Below are 20,700 nucleotides of genomic sequence, written 5' to 3' on the forward strand. Positions count from 1 at the left end.
CCTCATACACACACGCACGTGCGCACTCAGGGGAAGTCTTCTCGGCTCCCCCCCTCCATACACACAGTTTCCATACACACACGCGCACTCGGGGGAAGTCTTCTCGGCTCCCCCCCTCCATATACACACGGCTCCCATACACACGCATGCGCACACTTGGGGGAAGTCTTCTCGCCTCCCCCCCTCCATACACATGCATTCAGCCTGGCTTCCATACGCACTCACGCGTGCACTTGGGGGAAGTCTTCTTGACTCCCCCCCCTTCCATACATGCACACATGCATTCACCGGGCCGCATTAGCGGGCGCATTAGTGTGCGCGGGAGAGTCCGCGGGCCGCAGCTGATGATGTCGCGGGCCTTAAATGGCCCGTGGGCCGGAGGTTCCCCACCCCTGCTTTAAGGAACTTGAGCACACCTTTTCAGAAGCAAACAGCAAATCCTCACTATGCAGTCATTTTTATGTAGGGGAATGAAAATAAATCTGTAAACAGCAGGGTCGGGGAGGGGGCTTGAAATTCAGGAACTGCAGGATGAAATGTAATTGCGTAAAATTCAGATCCAAGTAAGATAAGAAAATAACCAACCATTGCAGTAATAAAGGCACCCTTATTTCCCATTTAGCAGTTTTCAGCAACAGCTGTTAGCAGGATGCACTCCTAGCAGTATTTCCTCTTTATTTTCCGCAAAGTCTTGATGGCTTTTGTAGTTCACCATTTGAATGTGTATCTCTTTAGGTAAAGAACTCACCCCTACCCCTCAACGTGGCTAGATTTGTCTGGAAATTCTTTTTTGTCCTCTGTTGTACAGTCATATGTTGCTTTGCCAACACAGACTGTAATATATTTGTCTGCATTGCTTATGAATGGAATTTACTAAGGAGCAGAACTCTGTCACATATGGAGAATTGTTGAAAATACAGGCTGTTTTTGGGCTGGGCTCAGAGCGTGTGAAGTCCTAGGTTAAATAAATCTGCTGTGCTATGTGCAGAGTCATATAGTAGACTTTAAACTTTCATTTGCCAAGCTGTTTCAAGGAGACTGTGGACCTGGAATTACTGACATGCAAAGTACAATGATTAAAGTGCAATCAGGTTTAGATGTGACCCTTTCAGTAGCTTTCCTTAGGAGTTTTCCTTTGTATTTTAATATTGGAATCTTTCTTGGGTGAAGTCTTTTCTGCTAGTAATTTCTCCGTCTTGTAAATCATGCCTTGGTTGTTCTTAAAAAATCGCTACATGTCAGGGAGGCTCGCAACTTACCTGTTTCTCTGGTGGCAGCTTTTTCAAGCTGTGAATCACCTGCCAAGCCCTAGCCCCACTAGGCAAGGGCTTTGCCAGTTCTGTGGGGCAGATGCCACATTGCCACATTGGAGAACAGTGTTCAGAAGAGCCACAAGTGTTTCCTGAGCCAGCGAGTGCAATAGACTACCCTTCCCTTCTTTCATGCCTGTCTGCATACGGTTACTGTGCCTCTGTGTCACACATGGTTGGAAGAGCAAACGATTATCCTGCCGAACAGGTCTGAAAAGCCGTCATGGTTACGTTATTATAGGTCCTACTTCTGCCTAAGTGCATAGGCTGTCTTCCCCCTTTCCCACCAGATTAATATAAGTAGACAGGGCATATTGAATTAAGGTTGTTTATTAAAATGTGAGCATCATTCCATCGCACTGACCTGGGTGGCCAAGACTAGCCCAAGCCCATTAGCTCTCAGAAGCTAAGCATGGTTAGCCCTGGTTAGTCACTGGATGGGAGACCACCAGGGAAATCCAGAGTCATTAGGCAGAGGCAGGCAGTGGCAAACCACCTCTGAATGTCTCTGGGGTTGCCATAAATCAGCTGTGACTTGGTGGCGCGTTCTACCACCACCATCAATTTCATTGGCTCCAGGCAGTTTGGATTTTAATATACAGCTTCCAGATCTGAGGGAGACAGTAAGAGAGGAGAGGTGCAGGTGGGTCAGCGGAAGTGCAGGGTTTATGTGCAAGCGGACAGCGGAGAGCAGCTGTAGGTCTGTGGAGCAGAGTGTAGGAAGGAAGTGGGACTGGCAACCTGCAAAGTGTGAACTAGAAGTCTAGTTCTGGAGCCCGAGCCCATGGATATAATGTACTAAATTTTAAAACAATAAAGATTTGTTTGCTCTGTAGACTGCTCTATAAACATTAAAAGTGTAGGTAAGCAGACCTCCTCACGGTGATGCTTCTGCATAGACAGAGTTGGCAAGAGTGGAGGTCCAGCGATGGCCCGTCTGGAGAACTTACCTGCCCTGCGGGACCACCAGTTGCCCGTGGAGGAAGAGTGGCCTGAAGTAAGGCATCGGGCCAAACACCTGTGGGACTTCTAATAGTTTGGTAGGCACTCCCCTCGTTCCCCACTGTAGTGTCGTTTCGTCCATCATGCACCTGTACGCTTGGTGGTAGATGGTTCAAAAAGGAGTGAGGACTGGAATTTCTTCACAAGAGAGAATTTGTGCTTGTTAATGTTTACATGGTACCATTTTTAAAAAGTTTAAATGGTTACTTTTTTAAAACAAATGGTGCATCCCTAGATAAATGCCCAAATTGATGTAGGCAATATTGTAAGCAAATGTTTAGTAACAAGCAACAAAGTGGTTTACTTGGTAGGGTTGCCAGATACCTCTTTGCCACTGGTGGGAGGTTTGGGGGGCGGAGACTGAGGAGGGTGGGGTTTGGGGAGGGGAGGGACTTCAATGGCATGGAGTCCAATTGCCAAAGCGGCCATTTTCTCCAGGTGAACTGATCTCTATCAGCTGGATATCAGTTGTAATAGTGGGAGATCTCCAGCTAGTATCTTGAGGTTGGCAACCCTATGCATGGTGGCCATATTGCAGTACCCAACGGCTACATTACGGTCACCTGCTCCTAATAGAACTACTCAATTTTCACTGTAACAGAACGTTGTAACTAACAAATTATAATGAAGAAATGAATCCTATACTACACAAAGTTTGGTGGTTGGGCTGAAAATAGCTAGTGGTGATATTTTGTTGTCCTTAGCTCCCCCCGCCCCAGTTTCATACAATAGGGGGGGTTAGAAAAAAATCTATTTAAAAATCTAAAGAAAATCTTCAGAGGCTTCTCATAAAGAGGGAGAGTGTGTCTACAAGCCAGGTTTACGTAAAGGATCTCTCCAACGTAATATGACTAGCTTTGAGAACTTACTTGCACTTCTGAAATCTGAGCCGTTCTTTTGCATACTGTGGTGTGATAGTTTTTCCTAAGCCTCTTGGAAGCTCTTCCCTGATTGGTATTTTGTTCAGGCAATAAATAAACCAGATGACGTGTATGTTCTGCTGTGTTTGCTTGTTCTTGACCTTTGCTTTTCAGCCCTCCAAGCGACAGTTTTTTTAACATGGTGTTGTGTAACCTAGCGTTCTGTGATGACTTTTGTGTCCTCTCTTTTTTTTTGTGTGGGGGGGTCCTTCCTTATGTCTGATCAGTTTCTTGTGCTTCATTCTAGCTTTTTACAGCATGGTCCTGGGCACGTTTAGCAAAGTCCATGAGACTTACCCCCAAGTAAGCATGCATAGATTTCAGCTGTTAACCTTTATTTCTGAGGAGGTCAATGTTAACTGCACAAATTCTTTTAAAATTAATATAAATATTTCTTTACTCGCACTCCCAAGTGATTTCTTCATTCTTACGATAGTAATAGACTTTGGGAGTCTGGAAAAACATCAAACTGTTTTTATTGACTGAACATGGGTAAACGAAATGTTTAGGTTTTGATGCTGTGGGACTGCCTTAACATAAGAACATAAGAAAGGCCCTGCTGGATCAGACCAAGGTCCATCAAGTCCAGCAGTCTGTTCACACAGTGGCCAACCAGGTGCCCCTAGGAAGCCCACAAACAAGACGACTGCAGCAGCACCATCCTGCCTGTGTTCCACAGCACCTAATATAATAGGCATGCTCCTCTGATACTGGAGGGAATTAGGTATGCATCATGTCTAGTGTTCATTTTGACTAGAAGCCATGAATAGCCCTCTCCTCCATGAACATGTCCACTCCCCTCTTCAAGCCTTCCAAGTTGGCAGCCATCACCACATCCTGGGGCAGGGTGTTCCACAATTTAACTATGTGTTGTGGGAAGAAATACTTCCTTTTATCTGTTCTGAATCTCTCACCCTCCAGCTTCAGCAGATGACCCCGCATTCTAGAATTATGAAAGGGGAAGAAAAGCTTCTCCCTGTCCAATCTCTCCATACCATGCATAATTTTATAGACCTCTATCATGTCTCCCCTTGTAGAATGGTTAGTTAAATGTTATCTGAGGTGTGTAAGAGCCTCTTGTCAGGTCATATCAAGAACATAAGAGGTATCCTGCTGGATCCGATCAGTGGGCCACCTAGGCCAGCATCCTGTCTCATGCAGAGGCCAACCATCTACCCCAGAGGGTCAGCTATAGGGAATAGAGGCCAAGGCCTTCCAATGATGTTACCGCCCAGCACTGATATTCAGAGGGTTTTTTTTGGCAGTGCCTCTGGATAGTCACCATAGCTAGTAGCCATTGATGGACCTCTCTTCTGTGAATCTGCCCAGTCCCCTTTTAAAGTCATTGTTGTTAGTGGCCAGCCCTACTTCGGCTGACAGTGAATTCCAAGATTTAAAATGACTAGTTGCAGTCGTATTCCCTATTACTATGTATGGGTGTCTCCTGGTAGTTAGGGCCAGACTGCATGTTAAGCAGCTACAGGCTTGATGTGAAAAATGGCTTCTTTGTATAGCATTTTCTCCTCCCTCCCAATTATTTGTGGCCCGATGTTGTCATACTGTGTTTTCTCAAACCCTTTAATTGGCCGTTACTGGTGGAAGCAGGAAAGGTATATTACATGGCAGCATCTCATCATGGATAATGAAGCTAGATATTGCAGGGCAAGAGAGGGGAAAACGATATGGGGAGGCTGTTTTGGCAACCACTGTGTTAATTTGGACCCAGTGTATTTGGATGCTGCCAAAGGTGGATATATGCAACTGGCACATATTTTATAGTAATTTAAAATAGTATTTACATGCAACAACATGTTCCCCCCAAAAAGAGAGCTTCCAATATCTCTGGGTTACAGTTAGAGTCTTGCAGTAATTGAGAGATGCAAAGAGACATGGCCAAAGGTGATGCAATGAAAATCACACAATTTGAGCTTGCACAATGCAGACTGCAGTAATCAGTAAAAGAGAAACTCAGATGAGTTTCCAGCGGCCTCCTTGAAGTAATTGGACAAGCCCAAACTGCAACTGCTTTCAAGACAACAGGTCATAGAAAGGTTCTGGGTTTCTTTTACATAGATCTTTGCAATATTTTATTGTTCATCACAAAGTTGGAGCTCTTTGAGCCAACGTGGATGTCACAGTATTCTTTTTACCACCTACGTGATCAGTTCCCTGTATCTAGCAAGGCCTTTGGGCTTTTCTGCATGGAAGTACCGTACATCTGAAGCAGTAACCAGAGAGTCCTGCATCGTCTGAAGAGACTGGAAAAGCTGTTGCCAAAAATTAGCTTGAATTGTAACGTGTCTTATCGGAAGTTGGAGTGACAACAGTCAGAGTGTGTTTGCTTCAGGGCTTAATGCATTTACTCTGGTCGCCTGCATGTACATCTGGCTGATGAGTATGTTATGTGGAGTGTTAAGTGCTAGACTGCTTGGGGAGAAAAATCACCTTCTTCTTCCAGGGGCATTTTTTATTTTCCTCATGCACATAAAGCTCACAGGCCTACCAATATGAGCATACCAGTCTCGTTGGATGAAACAGTTAAGAGCTATTTACGAGCCCTCTGAAAGGAAGACCATAAATGTTCATTGGCCAGTAGATAAGAATCTAAATTCTGTAGGCTTCCTAGACTATAACTTATAAAATCCATTCCTCCAAACAAGAGATACAATCTTGGTCTGCCTGAGGGACTTGTGCTTTGCTGGCCACGACATGAGACTTGGTGTGCTTTCATACATGCTGAATAATGCACTTTCATTCCCCTTTCAATACACTTTAACGATTGTTTATAAGTGGGTGTTGCCATTTCACACAGCAAAATCCAGCTACCAAGTGCATTGAAAGTGAATTGAAAGTGCATTATTTGGCATGTGTGAAAGCACCTTTGATATTGTTCAGTGATACTGTTAAGAGTGTCATTTACTTACTAGTGTTGCTACACTGAATTTTAATTAGTGAATGTTTTTGTAATCAAAGGGGTTTTCAGGTTGCCTGAGATATTCACTGAAAGCCCTTCAAACACTTAGCTTTTTTTGGCACATGTTTGCTGCCCCTTTGGTTTTGCATTACTTGTTCTAAGTGTTCTGTTGCTGACTGCATGATCAAAGCTGACCATGAATGAATCACATAGCTAGTGTAATGCTGTCATAATGCCATATACCTTATTAGAATTGGCTTGTGGTGATAGGGCAAGCAAAGAAGACTGGGGGCGGGGGAGGAAAGAAATGTGTCAATGATGCATTTTTGTACCCGTTGAAACCCCGTCCCTCCTGAAAGATTGCCAAAAATGTTCATCCAATTTCATCCCTTGCTCATGCTCAATGCTATTAATTAGAACATTTGGAGGAGGCATACTACTACAGGTTTGGAACCGTGACTAAATAATGTGAACTGCCTTCTTGTATGTTGCCTGTTGCTGCTGAAGAATCACTTTTGATATTTTGAAATGGAAGTGATCTAAAATGATACAAATTTGAAGGTGCCAATGGAAAAAAAAAGATTCTTTTGTCTTGTCTTGTCTTTTTTCCTGCAAATAATCCTTAACCCAAACAAAAGAAAACATGGTCTTGCTTTGCCCTTTTCCTAATTTGGTAAAGCGTGGAGAGTTTTACCTGAGAGCCGCACGTTCGCATGAAAATAAAACGTCCCCCCCGTTCATTGATGGGGACTTGAGATCTTGTGAAAAATTAACAAATTGTGCATTAAACTGCACCCTCACGTAGTCTGTTCGCACAGTTTGGTCCCCCACCTTCATCAGTTGCCAGGTTATGGGAAAAATAAAGACAGCTTCCTTGGCAGCTTCCCTGCAGCTTGAGAAATATAATTTCCAGTCCTAACATTGTTTAAATGAAAGAAAACAAATGTTTGCCTCGAAAGCATAGTCTGAAGCTATTCTGTTGTGAAAAGATCACTGCTGTGATTTATTGGAATATCATAAAGTGATGTCTCTGTGAGTAAATGTTGGTTCAGCTCATTACACTTCTCTCATGTTGCCACTTCGGTACAGTTTAAACGCGGTTTGACATATTGAATTTCTTTTGTTTCTTTCAGAACCTGTAAGATTTGGATATGTCCTTTATATTTGACTGGATTTATAGCGGTTTCAGTAGCGTACTGCAGTTTTTAGGTAAGAATAAACTCCACACTGATACTGTCATTTCCATTCCCCTGTGGATGTTAATTGGAACCACATGGAAAACAAGCACCATTTAAATTTATGCAAGTTTATTTTTTTGCCTTCATTGGAGATACTACAATTATTGTGACAAATAACTTCAATCATCCTCTACCTTCAGATATTTTATACCTTCAGTTGCTGCAAAAACATTGTGCTAATGACCATATTACTCATAACTGACTCATAACTTCCACCATTTGCTACAGAGAAGGGACTTTAGTTTATTCTGTCATTAATTGTGGATTTTAATGCACGCTTGCGCCTGTCGTGGTAGAGGCATCATTACGCAAGGCCTGAGCAACCTTGAGGTAATATTGAGCTGTTTAGAGTGGGGCGTACCATTGGCTCAGACAGCACATTAATACAAAGCCTACTGGTATTACAATAACACAGTTACCCTTTTCAGTTGTAGTCACAGTGTCAGAAACATAACATGTGTGGAACAAATACGATACATGCGGTCCTCCTGATACTCGCAATCGCCATTTCTTCTGAAAGAGGCAACTTGGTGATTTTTCTCCCTCAGCATATGTGTTTCCAGACAGTTCTGAGGGTGCAAATGCACACATTGCCCCTTTCAGAAGAAACTGCTCATCCTGTACATACTAGGGTTGCCAGGTCCCACCACCCATAGGCAGGGGATGGGGGGGAGGGGAGGGTTGCCAGATCCAGGTTGGGAAACTCCTGGAGATTTGGGGATGGAGTCTGGGGAGGACAGGGACCTCAGTGGGGTACAGTTCCTTAGAGCCCACCCTCCAAAGCATCCGTTTCCTCCAAGGGAACTGATCTCTGTAGTCAGGAGATGAGCTGTAATCCCAGGGGATCCCCAGGTCCAACCTGGAGGCTGGCATCCCTAGTATGCACGGTCAGATGTAACAGCTGAAAAGGGCTTGTGCCAGCGGAGTACATGTGTGCTAGCTTAGTACATGTGTGCTAACTTAATATTTTCTTTTGCTTGCTGTGCATGTAGCATACTTTGTTTGCCACTTCCCCCTTTTCACTGACCACCTCCTGTCTGTTGTTGCTACTGATCCTGGCAGTTCCTTTCCTTTTATTTCAGGCTCATCTAACCAAAGGTCTTGAGCACAGCGTGCATAGGATAAAATAATTTTAACATTATAGATTATTAAAATTTGCAACAGAAGTGACTTTAAATTCTTAAAATACTTGAAACAGTAAAATTAAAATCACAATAACCAAAAATTGAGTTACTTTACACTCATAACAGTAACTACAATGATAATAATATCACTAGTTAACAATAGTTTAACCTTGTCGTGCCTTTGAGGAAACTATTATTACCAGATATTTCATGATACATTTGTTTATTTCTGGGTCAGCATCACCCAACAGAAATGGGACCACCCAAGAGTCAGCAGGAAGATGATGTCTTGGTAAAATGGGTGCAATCCAGGTGGCCCTGGGTATAGCCCCATAGATCACAAAATAACAGAAGGTGATCTATTGTCTCAATTGCTCCTGATGCACAGACACACAGCTTATCTGAAAATGAGATTTTATCAAACCGCTCAATTCAGTTGTTGGATCCTGGCAGTTGCAGTCAAGGGTGAGCTACTCTGCAGGGCCACTGTTACTTCAGGTGTCCATTATATTTTTCTTATTTTATAACAAATGGAGTGACTGTGATGCATGGGGTGGTGGGTTGGGGACAGAGTTGATCAGCGGAGCAATCAGTCAAGGGAGACAGACCAGGAGAGAAGGGGTGTTGCTTCACAACTGCCAAATCAGGCAGCAGTCTTCAGAGTGCTTATTCTGTTTCCTGAAGGTTCCCCCAATTTGTGCTGCTTATGGTTCATGCAAAGAGGAATGAAATTGCATCCATCATTACTGCTATTTAAAGTTACATTCGCTAGTATATTGTAATAAGTCCTTATTAGAAAATACAGGTATAATGCATTTAGCTTTCATCCCAGTTTATAAAACACTGAAACGGTAGCAAGCCATTCTGTGTGGTAGTCAGCTGTTTAAGACGTCATCGTTGTATTTGTTTTCCCTGGAGGAAAAGCACACGTTCTCTAATTACTGAAACAGGCATTGAGTCTAGTAAAATGTTTCCATTTCTGCTCGGTTGCCTGAAAACAAACGCCCATGGGCCATCCCGTGCTCTCCAGTTTGAGGGCAATCAGGCCACCTTTGTATTGTGCTGTTCTCGGCAACAGTGAACTTTGTCTTTCAGGGGAAAAAACGAGCTGTAGTTTTGCTCGAGGCCTCTCTCGTGCGGAAGAACTTGTTAGACTGCCTGTTAAAAGCTTTGCAACTGACTGATGTTCTGCTCACCAGCGTAACTACCAATATGAGCCAGCAGCTTTGGACAGGAGGTTACAGATACAATTAGCATCATCTGTAGAAGAGGCTGGTCTAACAGCCTCAGCCAGTGCATGTTGACTCAGAAATAAGTCTCGTTGTGTTCAGTGGGACTTGTTCCCAAGTAAACATGCACGGGATTGCAGCACATTTCAGTTGAAACCTTTTCAAACTGTTACTCATTTGTATACTAAATACACCTATTTGGAAGAATAGATCATTTAAAGACCTTGTGTATAGAAAGTTAGCACAATGTTAGTGCTGTCATCTGAAGCTAGGACTGGCAGTCTAAAAAGCTCTGCTGCCCGTTTGAAGCAAATATACCACAGCATTGTTTTGGCGACAGAGACACCTTATCCGCGTCTAAAGGTCTCCTGGGGCTTTTCATCACATTCTGAATATGCCCAAAATAGAATTTGGAGCTTATGAATTTCCTTATTTTGTGAAAAAAGAGATATCTTTCAGAGACTTGTCCAGCGACAATTGTGAAGCCTTGATCTAGTTGTCATGGCAGAATTTTGCCAAAATTGGAAATATGATACCACTGTCTTTAGTTTGGAAAATATATTGCTGTGTTTTGTAATCACATTCTTTTAGTAGTGTGCATATATCTTTTGGATCAGATTTCGGTTGGAAGTGGAAAGCATAAAAAAATGAACCATGGTCAACAAGCCTTCAAAGCAACTGGCAATTTAAACTGCACGAGGTATAACTGAACAAGGGCATTGAAGATCCTCCGTAACTTCTAACTAACTTCTGTTGGATTTCAGAATTTAGTTAGCAAGTACCTTCATGCAGTTTCTTCTTGCAACTTGAAAGCTTGCTCTTTTTTGGTCGTTATAAAGCTAACCTAATTTACTAAAAACCTTTTCAAATCTTGTTGACCCTCAACCTTAAACAAAAATTGGTCTTTCAAAACAGGACTATAATGGCATTTAGTTAACAGTGATGGAGCATTCTGATGTGTCAAGATATTTGTAGACTGATTGATATGGCTGCTTATGGGGTTTGTGGAATGTAAAAGTGCCCCCAAAGCAGTTTTATGGATTGGCCTTGCCTGAATTTGACACATTCTTCCAGTGTATCAGAATTGTGGCTGAAAAGATCTCTGCCAGGCAGAGATAGTGTAATCTCAGTTGGAACCCCTTTTCCCACTTCTGGAAGACCAGGTTGAACTAGAAAGAAAACATTTTAGCGTGTTCTCTTGAAGGCGTCCTGCCTCCTCCTTATGTTATGTTATTTATTTATGTCTATTTATATCCTGCTTTCTCACTGCAAAGCGGGGCTCAAGTAAGTTGCGGAGTACTCTGAATCTAAACATTGCATGGCAGTCTTTGCCTGCATAACATATTTTGAGATAATGTGTTTTTATAGCAATTGGTATGCTCCATCCTGAATATTGGTCAAAGTAATACAGCAACTTACCGGATAAACTTCCTTTTTCAGGACTGTACAAGAAAACTGGCAAATTAGTATTTCTTGGATTGGATAATGCTGGAAAAACTACCCTTTTGCACATGCTTAAAGATGACAGACTTGGACAGCATGTCCCAACATTACATCCAAGTAAGTCAGTGTTTCTCCTATGGTGCTGCTTTAAATTTCAGATGTCCTTCATTCATTTTTATGTCAAAAACAGCTTGTGGAAAATTCAAGTAAGAAATACAAAGCAGTTCTCAAGCCTTGCAGCATGCCTCCCTGGGTCTATGTGGGGCACCTGGAGCTATGTGGGGCCTCACTGCTGGCTCATGATATTCCAAGAAGGGATGAAGCAGGTGGGGCCCCTCTCCTAACACCCAAGACATGGGGCGGAGGTAAACACACCCTAGCGGTGGACCTCCGCTGGTCCACGCTGGGCTTGTGGGAATGAGTTTACCCTGACTTCTCCCCAAATCTCACCGATCCAAGATTCAGCAGGTTCAGAAATGGGTGCTGCTTTGTTCTTCTATTTCTATGTGAGTGGCCTTAGGCGGGGAGCCGGTCTCGTTCTATTCCATTTCTAATGCTCATGTGTAATATCCAAGTTGCACGTCTTCAAACTCAGCAGCGCATTGTATGTGCAGTAAGGCAAGCAAAAGTCTTTCTACGTTCATGTGAAGAACAAATGATATCTTGTGGGTTGGACAAGGGAAAGAGGGTAGCACGAGTATAGAAGAGATGGGGGTAAATTAAAAAAATCTGAGGCACTGAAGTGCAAGGAATGGCTAGCAGCATAATGAGGAAAGAGTGTCCTTGAATCAGCACCCCTTTTGTTAAGGGCTGTTTCCTGCCACCTGACCAAGGTCGTCTCCTATAAATAGTATATTTGCTGTTGCAGCTTATAAAATTCAGCACATTGTCCAGTCAATTCTACTGGAGATCATCTGATTTGACTGTTTTAACATCTCAGATAGTCTTTTCTTGCTCTCCTCCATTTGTATGTCTAATGAATTTTATGTGCAATAACCTTAAACTGACCTGACCTAATCAAGGAAAGATAAACAGTGGTTAGATGGTAGGTTTTGCATTCCTGTCTGTCTAAACTTAGGGTGCAGGCAATAAATCAGACCACTGGTCCATAAAGGACTGTGCTGTCTGCTGTAACTAAGAGCAACTCTTCAAGTTCTTGGGGTGAGATCCTTCCCAGCACTTCCACCTCCTGGGTAACTGGAGATGTCAGAGGCTGAACTTGAGGCCACCAGCTTACAGAGTCTGTGTGCTCTATGCCCCTCTCAAGCTCTTCTCTCCATTGGGCTCAGTTTCCTCCTCCTCACTTTTTTGCCTCCAGTCACCCTCGCCTGTGTATTGCAAAATATTGTGCTGGTATAGCTACTGCCACTTGTTGGCAGAGAAACATTGGAACGGAGCTGTTTTCCCTTCCCCTCCCTTGTCTTTTGTGTAAGTGAGAGCAGAGAAAGGGAAGGACAGACCATCTTACACAGTTGTAAGCTAGGCATGCCCCTGTTGGATCCAGTGTTCTTAAAACAAATAATCAGGGCTAGAGGTTGAATCCAAAGGTTATTTCCTGCTGGCACAACTCAGTTTTCCAGTGGGAGTGTGGAAGTCTGTGTTTCCTAAAATGCTGTTCCTAGGTGACCCTTGGGAACAGCTTGGGGAATGAAGTGGTGGTCTGCAGTGGGAGGGGGGACCACCTAAAATTGCCCTCCCTCCAATGGTGGAAAATAGCCTGTGGATTCAGCCCTGTGTGTGGCCTTCTGTGATTTCTCCCATCGTTTAAACACGTGATTAAGTTCAGGGCATAGCAGCTTATTATGATGATAGAGTCTTCTTTGATTTTTCACATCTTTTGCTGTGAGGGAAGCCACTTCTGCACATTTTATGGGTAATCTCCACAGGAGATATTGCTTTGTCTAATTTTCTAAGTCTTCCTTGAGTATGGCCAGAGTGTATGCAATTTCAGTAGAAGATATCGACATGTGGCAATCGGCTCACATGTTGCTGCTCACTGTGCAGATGGTTACATATGCTTGATAAACTATTAGCATCCCAAAGTATCTGTTGAACTTCTCACATAGATCTAGTTAATGCCTTGGGAGTGAAATGTGCACAATTGTGTCTGGATCACATGCTATAAGCATCCAAAAATTCCTAGGGCATTTAAGCCAGAATAACCTGGTTTTAACTGTGTACCTGTGAATAGGTCTTGTGTGTGTAGATTTCACTGAGTAAAAATGTTTAGGCCGAGGGCATTAATTGGGTTGGTTCCAATTATTCTGGTTTGATTTCATTACTTGGCCCTGGTTTGATTGTTTAGCAAAGATTTGCCAGTATGATAGATATCTCCATCCAGAAACATTTGAGAATGTTAGCTGCAACGTATGTTTTAATAAAACTAATCTTGTGCCTGCAGCCTCAGAAGAGCTGACAATCGCTGGTATGACTTTCACTACTTTTGATCTAGGTGGACATGCCCAAGGTAAGTGATATCACTGCCCTGTAGGATTATTTTCCCAACCAGATTTGGGTAATAATAGCTTTTATTTGCTGTATATAGGAGGCCATTATATGGAAGCCCTACTAACCCTATATTTGAGATATATGTTTCAAATGCTGAAAACCTTTCTACGTTGATAGTTGTCTCTTGCATAGAAATACAGATTTCTTCTGCTTGTTTATGTGGTGAAATGTACCGTGACTTGAAGCGTGGGCCGCAGGATGCTTTAGCCACTGTAATGCTCTTAAAGGGATGAAGACAGATTAACAGTCTACCAAGTAACGTCAGGGCCCTGCGGGACCTTAAATGAGTTCCGCAGGGGCTGCAAAACAGAACTCTTCCGCCAGGCCTACACCTGAGGGCAGCCGCAAGTCTTTTCCACTTTCATTATTTGCTGGCCTCTCCATCCTCCCCCAACCTGGTTTGGGGGTCCACTGCTGACCAGGCCTGTCTAGTGGCTGCGACTGGAATGAAATGCCATCTTGTTTTCTTGTAATATGAGGCTTGAGTTTTTAAAGTGTGTTTTATTGTATGTTTTAATTAATGTTTTATGACTATGTTGTGACCTGCTCTGATCCCGGCTTGCCGGGAATGAGGGCGGGATAAAAAAGCAATAAATAAATAAACTGTCGGGGTCCCCAACCTTTTGAGCGTGCAAGCACCTTTGGAATTCTGACACAGCATAGTGAGTGCAGCTACAAAATGGCTGCTGCAGGGGGCAGAGCCAGCCACAAAATGGCTGTAGCTTACCCGCAGTCACACAACAAAGATCCTTGTGCTGTGGTGGTGGCTGCTGCCAAAGCAACTTTTAAAAAAAAATCTGCACTGCCCATCAGAAGTCTTGCTGGGCAGAGCTCCACCTGGACCTCCCACTTTCTAAAAAGGCTTGGTCAGTGCCAGGAATGGTGTTGGCAGATGCCATGGCACCCATGGGCACCACACTGGGACCCTGACTTAAGAAGAAGAGTTGGTATTTATAAGTTGACTTTCTCTACCACTTAAGGCTTACGATCACCTTTCCTTCCCCACAGCAGACACCCTGTGAGGTAGGTGGGGCTGAGAGAGGTCACCCAGCTGGCTTCATGTGTAGGAGTGGGGAAACCAACCCAGTTCACCAAATTAGCCTCTGCCGCATGTGGAGGAGTGCGGAATCAAACCCAATTCTCCAGATCAGAATCCACCGCACCAAACTACCGCTCTTAACCAGTACACAATGAAGTGATATTAACCCCCCCCCCAAATGCAGCACTTTATTTTCACAATGAAGATAGTTTCAGAGGGTAGCTATGTTGGTTTGCAGTAGAACAGTTAGATTTGAGTCCAGTAGCATCTTGGAGACTAACAAAGAGTTTCAGGGTATAAGCTTTCAAGAGTCAAAGCTCCCTTCATCTGAGTCTGATGAAGAAAGCACTGACCCTCAAAAGCTTACATCCTGAAACTCTTATTGGTCTCTAAAATGCTACTGGACTCAAATCTAACTATTTTCGTAATGATTCTGTAGTAAATATTTTGTAGTCTTCCATTGGTCTCTTAACAGTGCAGTCCTAAGCACTGTGCTATTCAATTTTACCGGGCGGAAGTGATCAGTATTATTTGCAAAACTTTTTTTCCAACTTACATGGTGGGTATTTGGCTAATCAAATTTCACATTTCTTAGGATATACTAAATGCAGTCTTATTGCCTTGGGAGTGGTTCAGCTTCCTCGAGGAAGTGTATCCCTCTAAAATTAAATGAAGCTTCTGTGACTTAGTTTCGACATGGCATAAAACCATGGTTTATTTTAAACTTTTTATTTAGTTTAATCTTGGTTAATTTGAGAAATTAGGATTTGGCTCACAGGTGATCATTCAGATCTTGGTTTCCCTCAACAAATGCTGGTTTCGTCGCCTTCCTTCTTTTCCCTGCAAAGATTCAGCTGATATTCCAGCCTGCATTGCAATGAAGGTGATGCAAGCAAGAAAGCCAGGATTAAGCCAGGAGGCCCATGGTCATATATCATAGAATCATAGAATCATTGAATAGAATCACAGAGTTGGAAGGGACCACCAGGGTCATCTAGTCCAACCCCCTGCACAATGCAGGAAATTCACAACTACCTCCCTCCCACACCCCCAGTGACCCTACTCCATGTCCAGAAGATGGCCAAGGTGTCCTCCCTCTCATCATCTGCTTAAGGTCATAGAATCAGCATTGGTGACAGATGGCCATCTAACCTCTTCTTAAAAACCTCCAGGGAAGGAGAGCTCACTACCTCCCGAGGAAGCCTGTTCCACTGAGGAACTGCTCTAAATGTTAGAAAGTTCTTCCTAATATTTAGACGGAAACTCTTTTGATTTAATTTCAACCCGTTGGTTCTGGTCCGACCTTCTGGGGCAGTATCACAGCTGAGATGACCCATGGGTAATAATCTTCAAATCCTGGCTTTAGATCCTGGATTCACATACCCTAAACAGATCATAATTAGAAGAGTGGCACACATTTGGATGGCCACGTTATTATTATTTTAATCGAAAACAGCAGCAACATAGTTTTGGATTATTTGTGAACTGAGCCACTGTTTTTTAAAGTCCATCCCTACATTTAATAATTGTATTTTGGGGTTGTTTTTAAGACCTGCAAGCTGTTGGCCCATTAATGTTATATAACAAAACCTTAGAAATTGTTTTGTGGATGTGAAGATGTTTTCTCACGGTAAAAATAGTACAGCTATCAATTTTAGACACAGTAGTATGAGTTCAAAATCAATAGGAAGTAGGCTTTTAAAATAGTGGTGTGAAAAGGGCACACAAAGCTCTGTTTAAAGTTTCTGCGGCTGAATGAGATGCCATTCATAACTGGATACAGGATCCTGAGAGTGAAGGAATTTTGTCTTCGAGATAATTTATTACTTTCTTTTGTTAGCTCGCAGAGTTTGGAAAAACTACTTGCCTGCCATCAATGGTATTGTCTTTCTGGTGGACTGCGCAGATCACGAAAGATTGGCAGAAGCTAAGCAAGAAGTTGATGTAAGTGTGTAATGTATTTGATTTAATACACATGCAAAATGCCTGCAATCAAGGTATGGTGTTCATAATTACATTGCAGGGACCCTTGGTTGGGTAGAGTTAGCGGCAGTTCATCTGTGTGCATAGAAAGCATTATGCCTCCACCCGTATTGCCCCCTTTCCCCAGTCCTTGTCACCAGAAGATAGGTAACAAACCTTGTCACCAGAAGATAGATAACTGACTAGGGAGCCAAGGTTTTTCCCTCATTGCAACTGTGGCCTGGATCTGATACATTCCAAGGTTTTCTTAAGAGGAGGCAGTGATTTCTGTCAATTTCTCCCTGCCACTTTGTTCCCCACTTTAGTGGGAGGTTCCGTGGGCTGCAGCCAGAGGGGTTAATTGACAGAAACTGCCATCGTTATCCTTAATAACTTGTTAGTGTTCGATAATTCTATTGGTATTGCTGATTTTCACTCTGTTGTGCTTTAGGGTGAAGTGCAGTAGTAGATGGGGGCTTTGTTTGTTTGTTTGTTTGTTTCAAATCCCTTCCTTCATTCAGTGAACTACTTCCAACCCCTATCTTCCAGACCAGAGATTCTGTCATTTTCCCAAATCTTATTGGAGCAATCTCCCCATGGACTATAAACTAGTCCTTTGGGGGATGAGATCCTTTATCATTTGAGTTATCCCATACCTCAGACAGCTTTCTTTTATGAGTGGTATTGGCAAGTTAGGTGTGGCCTAACTTGGGCTTCTCTTGGTATATTTAACCTACACTTTAATGGAATGACATTTTTATTAATATATAAATTTGTAAATATTCAGCTTGCCAAAGTTTTACATTCTCCTTTCCAAAGAGTTAGTGAAACTTCTTTGGATCTTTGTTTTGGCTTTATAAGTTCATTGTGCCCTTGTTTTTAATCTGTTAATTTACATGCTGTGTAGTCAGTTTATGAGAAGCCCTGTTAATGGTAATGGCATGTGATTGTTATCCCTCCTTTCAATATATTTTTTGCTACGTAAGAAAGATCTGACAATAAAATATATTTATATTTAAGAAGTAAAATTGTGTGTCTAACTTCTTCTGCGGTTAACGTCTTTCTGTTGCTTTAAAATCTTCGGTTTTGGTAACATTTGTCTTGACATTCTGTGTAGCTGTACAAAACCTGAAATAAGTTTCTTCTTCATAGGCACTAATGACAGATGAAACTATTGCTAATGTGCCTATCCTTATTCTGGGAAACAAGATTGACCGACCAGAAGCCATCAGTGAAGAGAGGTTACGAGAGATGTTTGGTTTGTATGGCCAGACCACAGGAAAGGTATTAATTTTTTCCCATTTCGCAGCATTCTTTCAACGTGTAGGTTATTTTCTTCCTCGCTGCAGTTTTCCTGAGATCTGCTTTACTTCTCGATTACTTATAGCTCAGCAGCAAGTCCATATTTATGTGGGGCATGTGTGTTCACCCCATTTAACCTCCCTTGTAGTTCGGAAGGCCACTATCGTCGTTTCATCGATTATTTTTAAAATAAGAAAGTAAGGGAACTAAGGTTCGTAGCAGAATCAAGCTGCCTTTGCTGCTCTTTAAGCTTTAAAGAAGTGCTGGTTTAATAAGAGTACTGAATTTTGAAATAATCATCTGGTTACAAATAGGAGGCTGTTATACCGCTATGGGAATCTGAATTGTTATCCTATGAAAATGTTAATGCCCATAGCAATAAAATCAATTTCTCAAATGTAAAACCTAGTTTATCTAAATTTTTCTAATTAAATATAACCTTGGTTTGTACAGCCAGACAACAGGAAAGGTATCAACAACCAGGCTTCTCAAGCGTTCTTTAAGCTTGTGAAATGGGCATGAAGCTTCCTTTATTAGTGTTTTTGGGTGTGTAGCAAAGCAAGACAGGGCCCTGTGGTGCAGAGTGGCAAGCTGCAGTACTGCAATCCAATACAACCTGAGTTCAATCCCAACGGAAGTCAGTTTCAGGTAGCCGGCTCTAGGATGACTCAGCCTTCCATCCTTCCAAGGTTGGTAAAATGAGTACCCAGCTTGCTGGGGGTAAAGGGAAGATGACTGGGGAAGACACTGAAAAGCCACCCCGTAACCATAGTCTGCCTAGTAAATGTCGGGATGTGACATCACCCCATGGGTCAGGAATGACCCAGTGCTTGCACAGGGGACCTTTACCTTTTTAATGCCACATTAGAGAAGGGAATGTTTCCTAGACAAATCATCAGTGAAAAGCTGCCACTTAAATTGAAGAACATCTTGAGTTAACTGAAGATCCCTTGAAACACTTGTCTTTTAAAAATGTATACCCATAATGTTCACATGCAGGTGTTGCGCCTGGCCCTCTGGAAGCCAGGACTTGGCTGTTTTCTTGGCGGCAGACCTGGGCTTGACACTATGCAAAATGGCCATGTAGCTACACTTTGGAAAGTTAAAGGCGTGTGTGTGTATAGGTCACCCATCTCCCACTTTGCAGTCCTCTCCAAGAATGTCAGCCTGAGATTACACCAGTTACAGCCTTCCTCCTGAGACGGTTCCTGTGTACTTGCCAAAGAATAAAGGGGTTAGAAAGAAGCGCTGAGGGGACGAAATGAAATACAGCTTGACAGCCCATTCCTGTAAACCATTCTGTCCATGCAGCTGCTCCGCTCCCAGCACCAGCATATGGGCACAGCAGGTCTCCTTGTACTGGTGCCGAAGCCCAACCAAGCCCCATCAAATATAATTAAAACACGGGAGCCTCCTTGCAGATTTATGCCTTCTAAGCAGCATGTCTGGAACTGTAAACATTTTGGGGATTTATTTTAGCAAATGTGACGTTGATCATGCATAAGCCATTAAGTGATACTTGTCAGAAGTCAACCGGGCTGTCTCCACAGCTTTTAAATTATTAAATCCCTAAAAGCGTTCATTATCTATAGATGATAACGGAATTGGTAGGTCTGTTAATCAAGAACCTCCATTTTAAGCAACTGTATTGTCATCAGAAAATGTTCTTGTCTCGTTTTCAGGGAAGTGTCCCTCTGAAGGAATTGAACACCCGACCCTTAGAAGTCTTCATGTGCAGTGTGCTAAAGAGACAAGGCTATGGCGAAGGATTTCGTTGGATGGCCCAATATATTGATTAATGCCAAAATCACTCTAGTGCATAGCATCTCAAACCTGTTCATTATTTGATTGCTTGGTGTACATAACTTGAACTCAATAGACTTTGGTTACAAAAGCATATTTTTTTTATTATTGTATCAGTTGTGTTCAATTTAAAGTGTAAGGACTGAAAACAGATTTTAAGCAAGTTTGTCAATTTGGATTTTGTAACGTTAGTCTCTAGACCTATCAAACAACTTTCCTTGGGGAATTATAGCTTGTCTGTTGTCTTCAGTCCTCCCCCCCCCCCATTGATAGAGTGATTTTCCAACACAGTATGTTTTCAAATGCACTTTTTAACAGCTCAGCCCTACAGACTTGTTGGTCATATTTAAAACTCATCATGTTAAATTTTTATGTACCTTTTTTCAAAACTGGTTTTATAAATGTAGAGTGTATAACCGCCTCTCAAAGAATAGTAATGAATCAGCTTCTGGATAATTGCATGATGCCTTACAATTTTCAATAATATACTTTCTTATGCAACGTCATGCAATAAAACTAAATCCCGTTTCTTGGCATCTTTAATGGGAAATGCTTCATTTTAATGTGTCTTAACTTAGTAAGGATGTCTCAAGATGTGAATATGTGGGGTCGTTTTCTGAAATGCAGTACAATTTCAGTGTACTACAGACTTTGTATTATTTAGCTGATTACCTTTTGCTGGATAAAATTGATGTCGTCTATATTTTCTGAATATTAACATTCGCTCACAGTTGTTCACATTGTACAGAGAGGGGTGCCATGGTCTTGCTGTAAACCTTAGCACTGCTGAATGCCGGAACACACTTTGGCCCTCTTCAGAGAACCATAGGAATAACAGAAACATTGAAGACCTTGCTACAACCAGCGGTAAAAAACGCTTAGGGCAGGCTGCCACGGGGCAGCGCA

At 42.5% G+C, this 20,700-nt stretch overlaps 1 protein-coding gene across 1 annotated transcript in view; it reads left to right on the top strand.

The window, feature by feature from the left end:
* Positions 1-20,025, top strand: part of SAR1B (secretion associated Ras related GTPase 1B) — a 28,203-nt gene extending 8,178 nt beyond the window's left edge. The window contains exons 2-7 of the mRNA XM_056853614.1: positions 7,280-7,355; positions 11,178-11,297; positions 13,582-13,647; positions 16,568-16,671; positions 17,842-17,973; positions 19,674-20,025. Coding sequence (XP_056709592.1) covers positions 7,298-7,355; positions 11,178-11,297; positions 13,582-13,647; positions 16,568-16,671; positions 17,842-17,973; positions 19,674-19,790 — 597 coding nt within the window. The 5' untranslated portion in view covers positions 7,280-7,297 and the 3' untranslated portion in view covers positions 19,791-20,025. The remainder of the gene's footprint in view (positions 1-7,279; positions 7,356-11,177; positions 11,298-13,581; positions 13,648-16,567; positions 16,672-17,841; positions 17,974-19,673) is intronic.
* The last annotated feature ends 675 nt before the right edge of the window (positions 20,026-20,700 follow it).

This window comes from Euleptes europaea, chromosome 1 (genome assembly GCF_029931775.1).
Source record: "Euleptes europaea isolate rEulEur1 chromosome 1, rEulEur1.hap1, whole genome shotgun sequence".
In the NCBI taxonomy this organism is placed as follows: Eukaryota; Metazoa; Chordata; class Lepidosauria; order Squamata; family Sphaerodactylidae; genus Euleptes; species Euleptes europaea.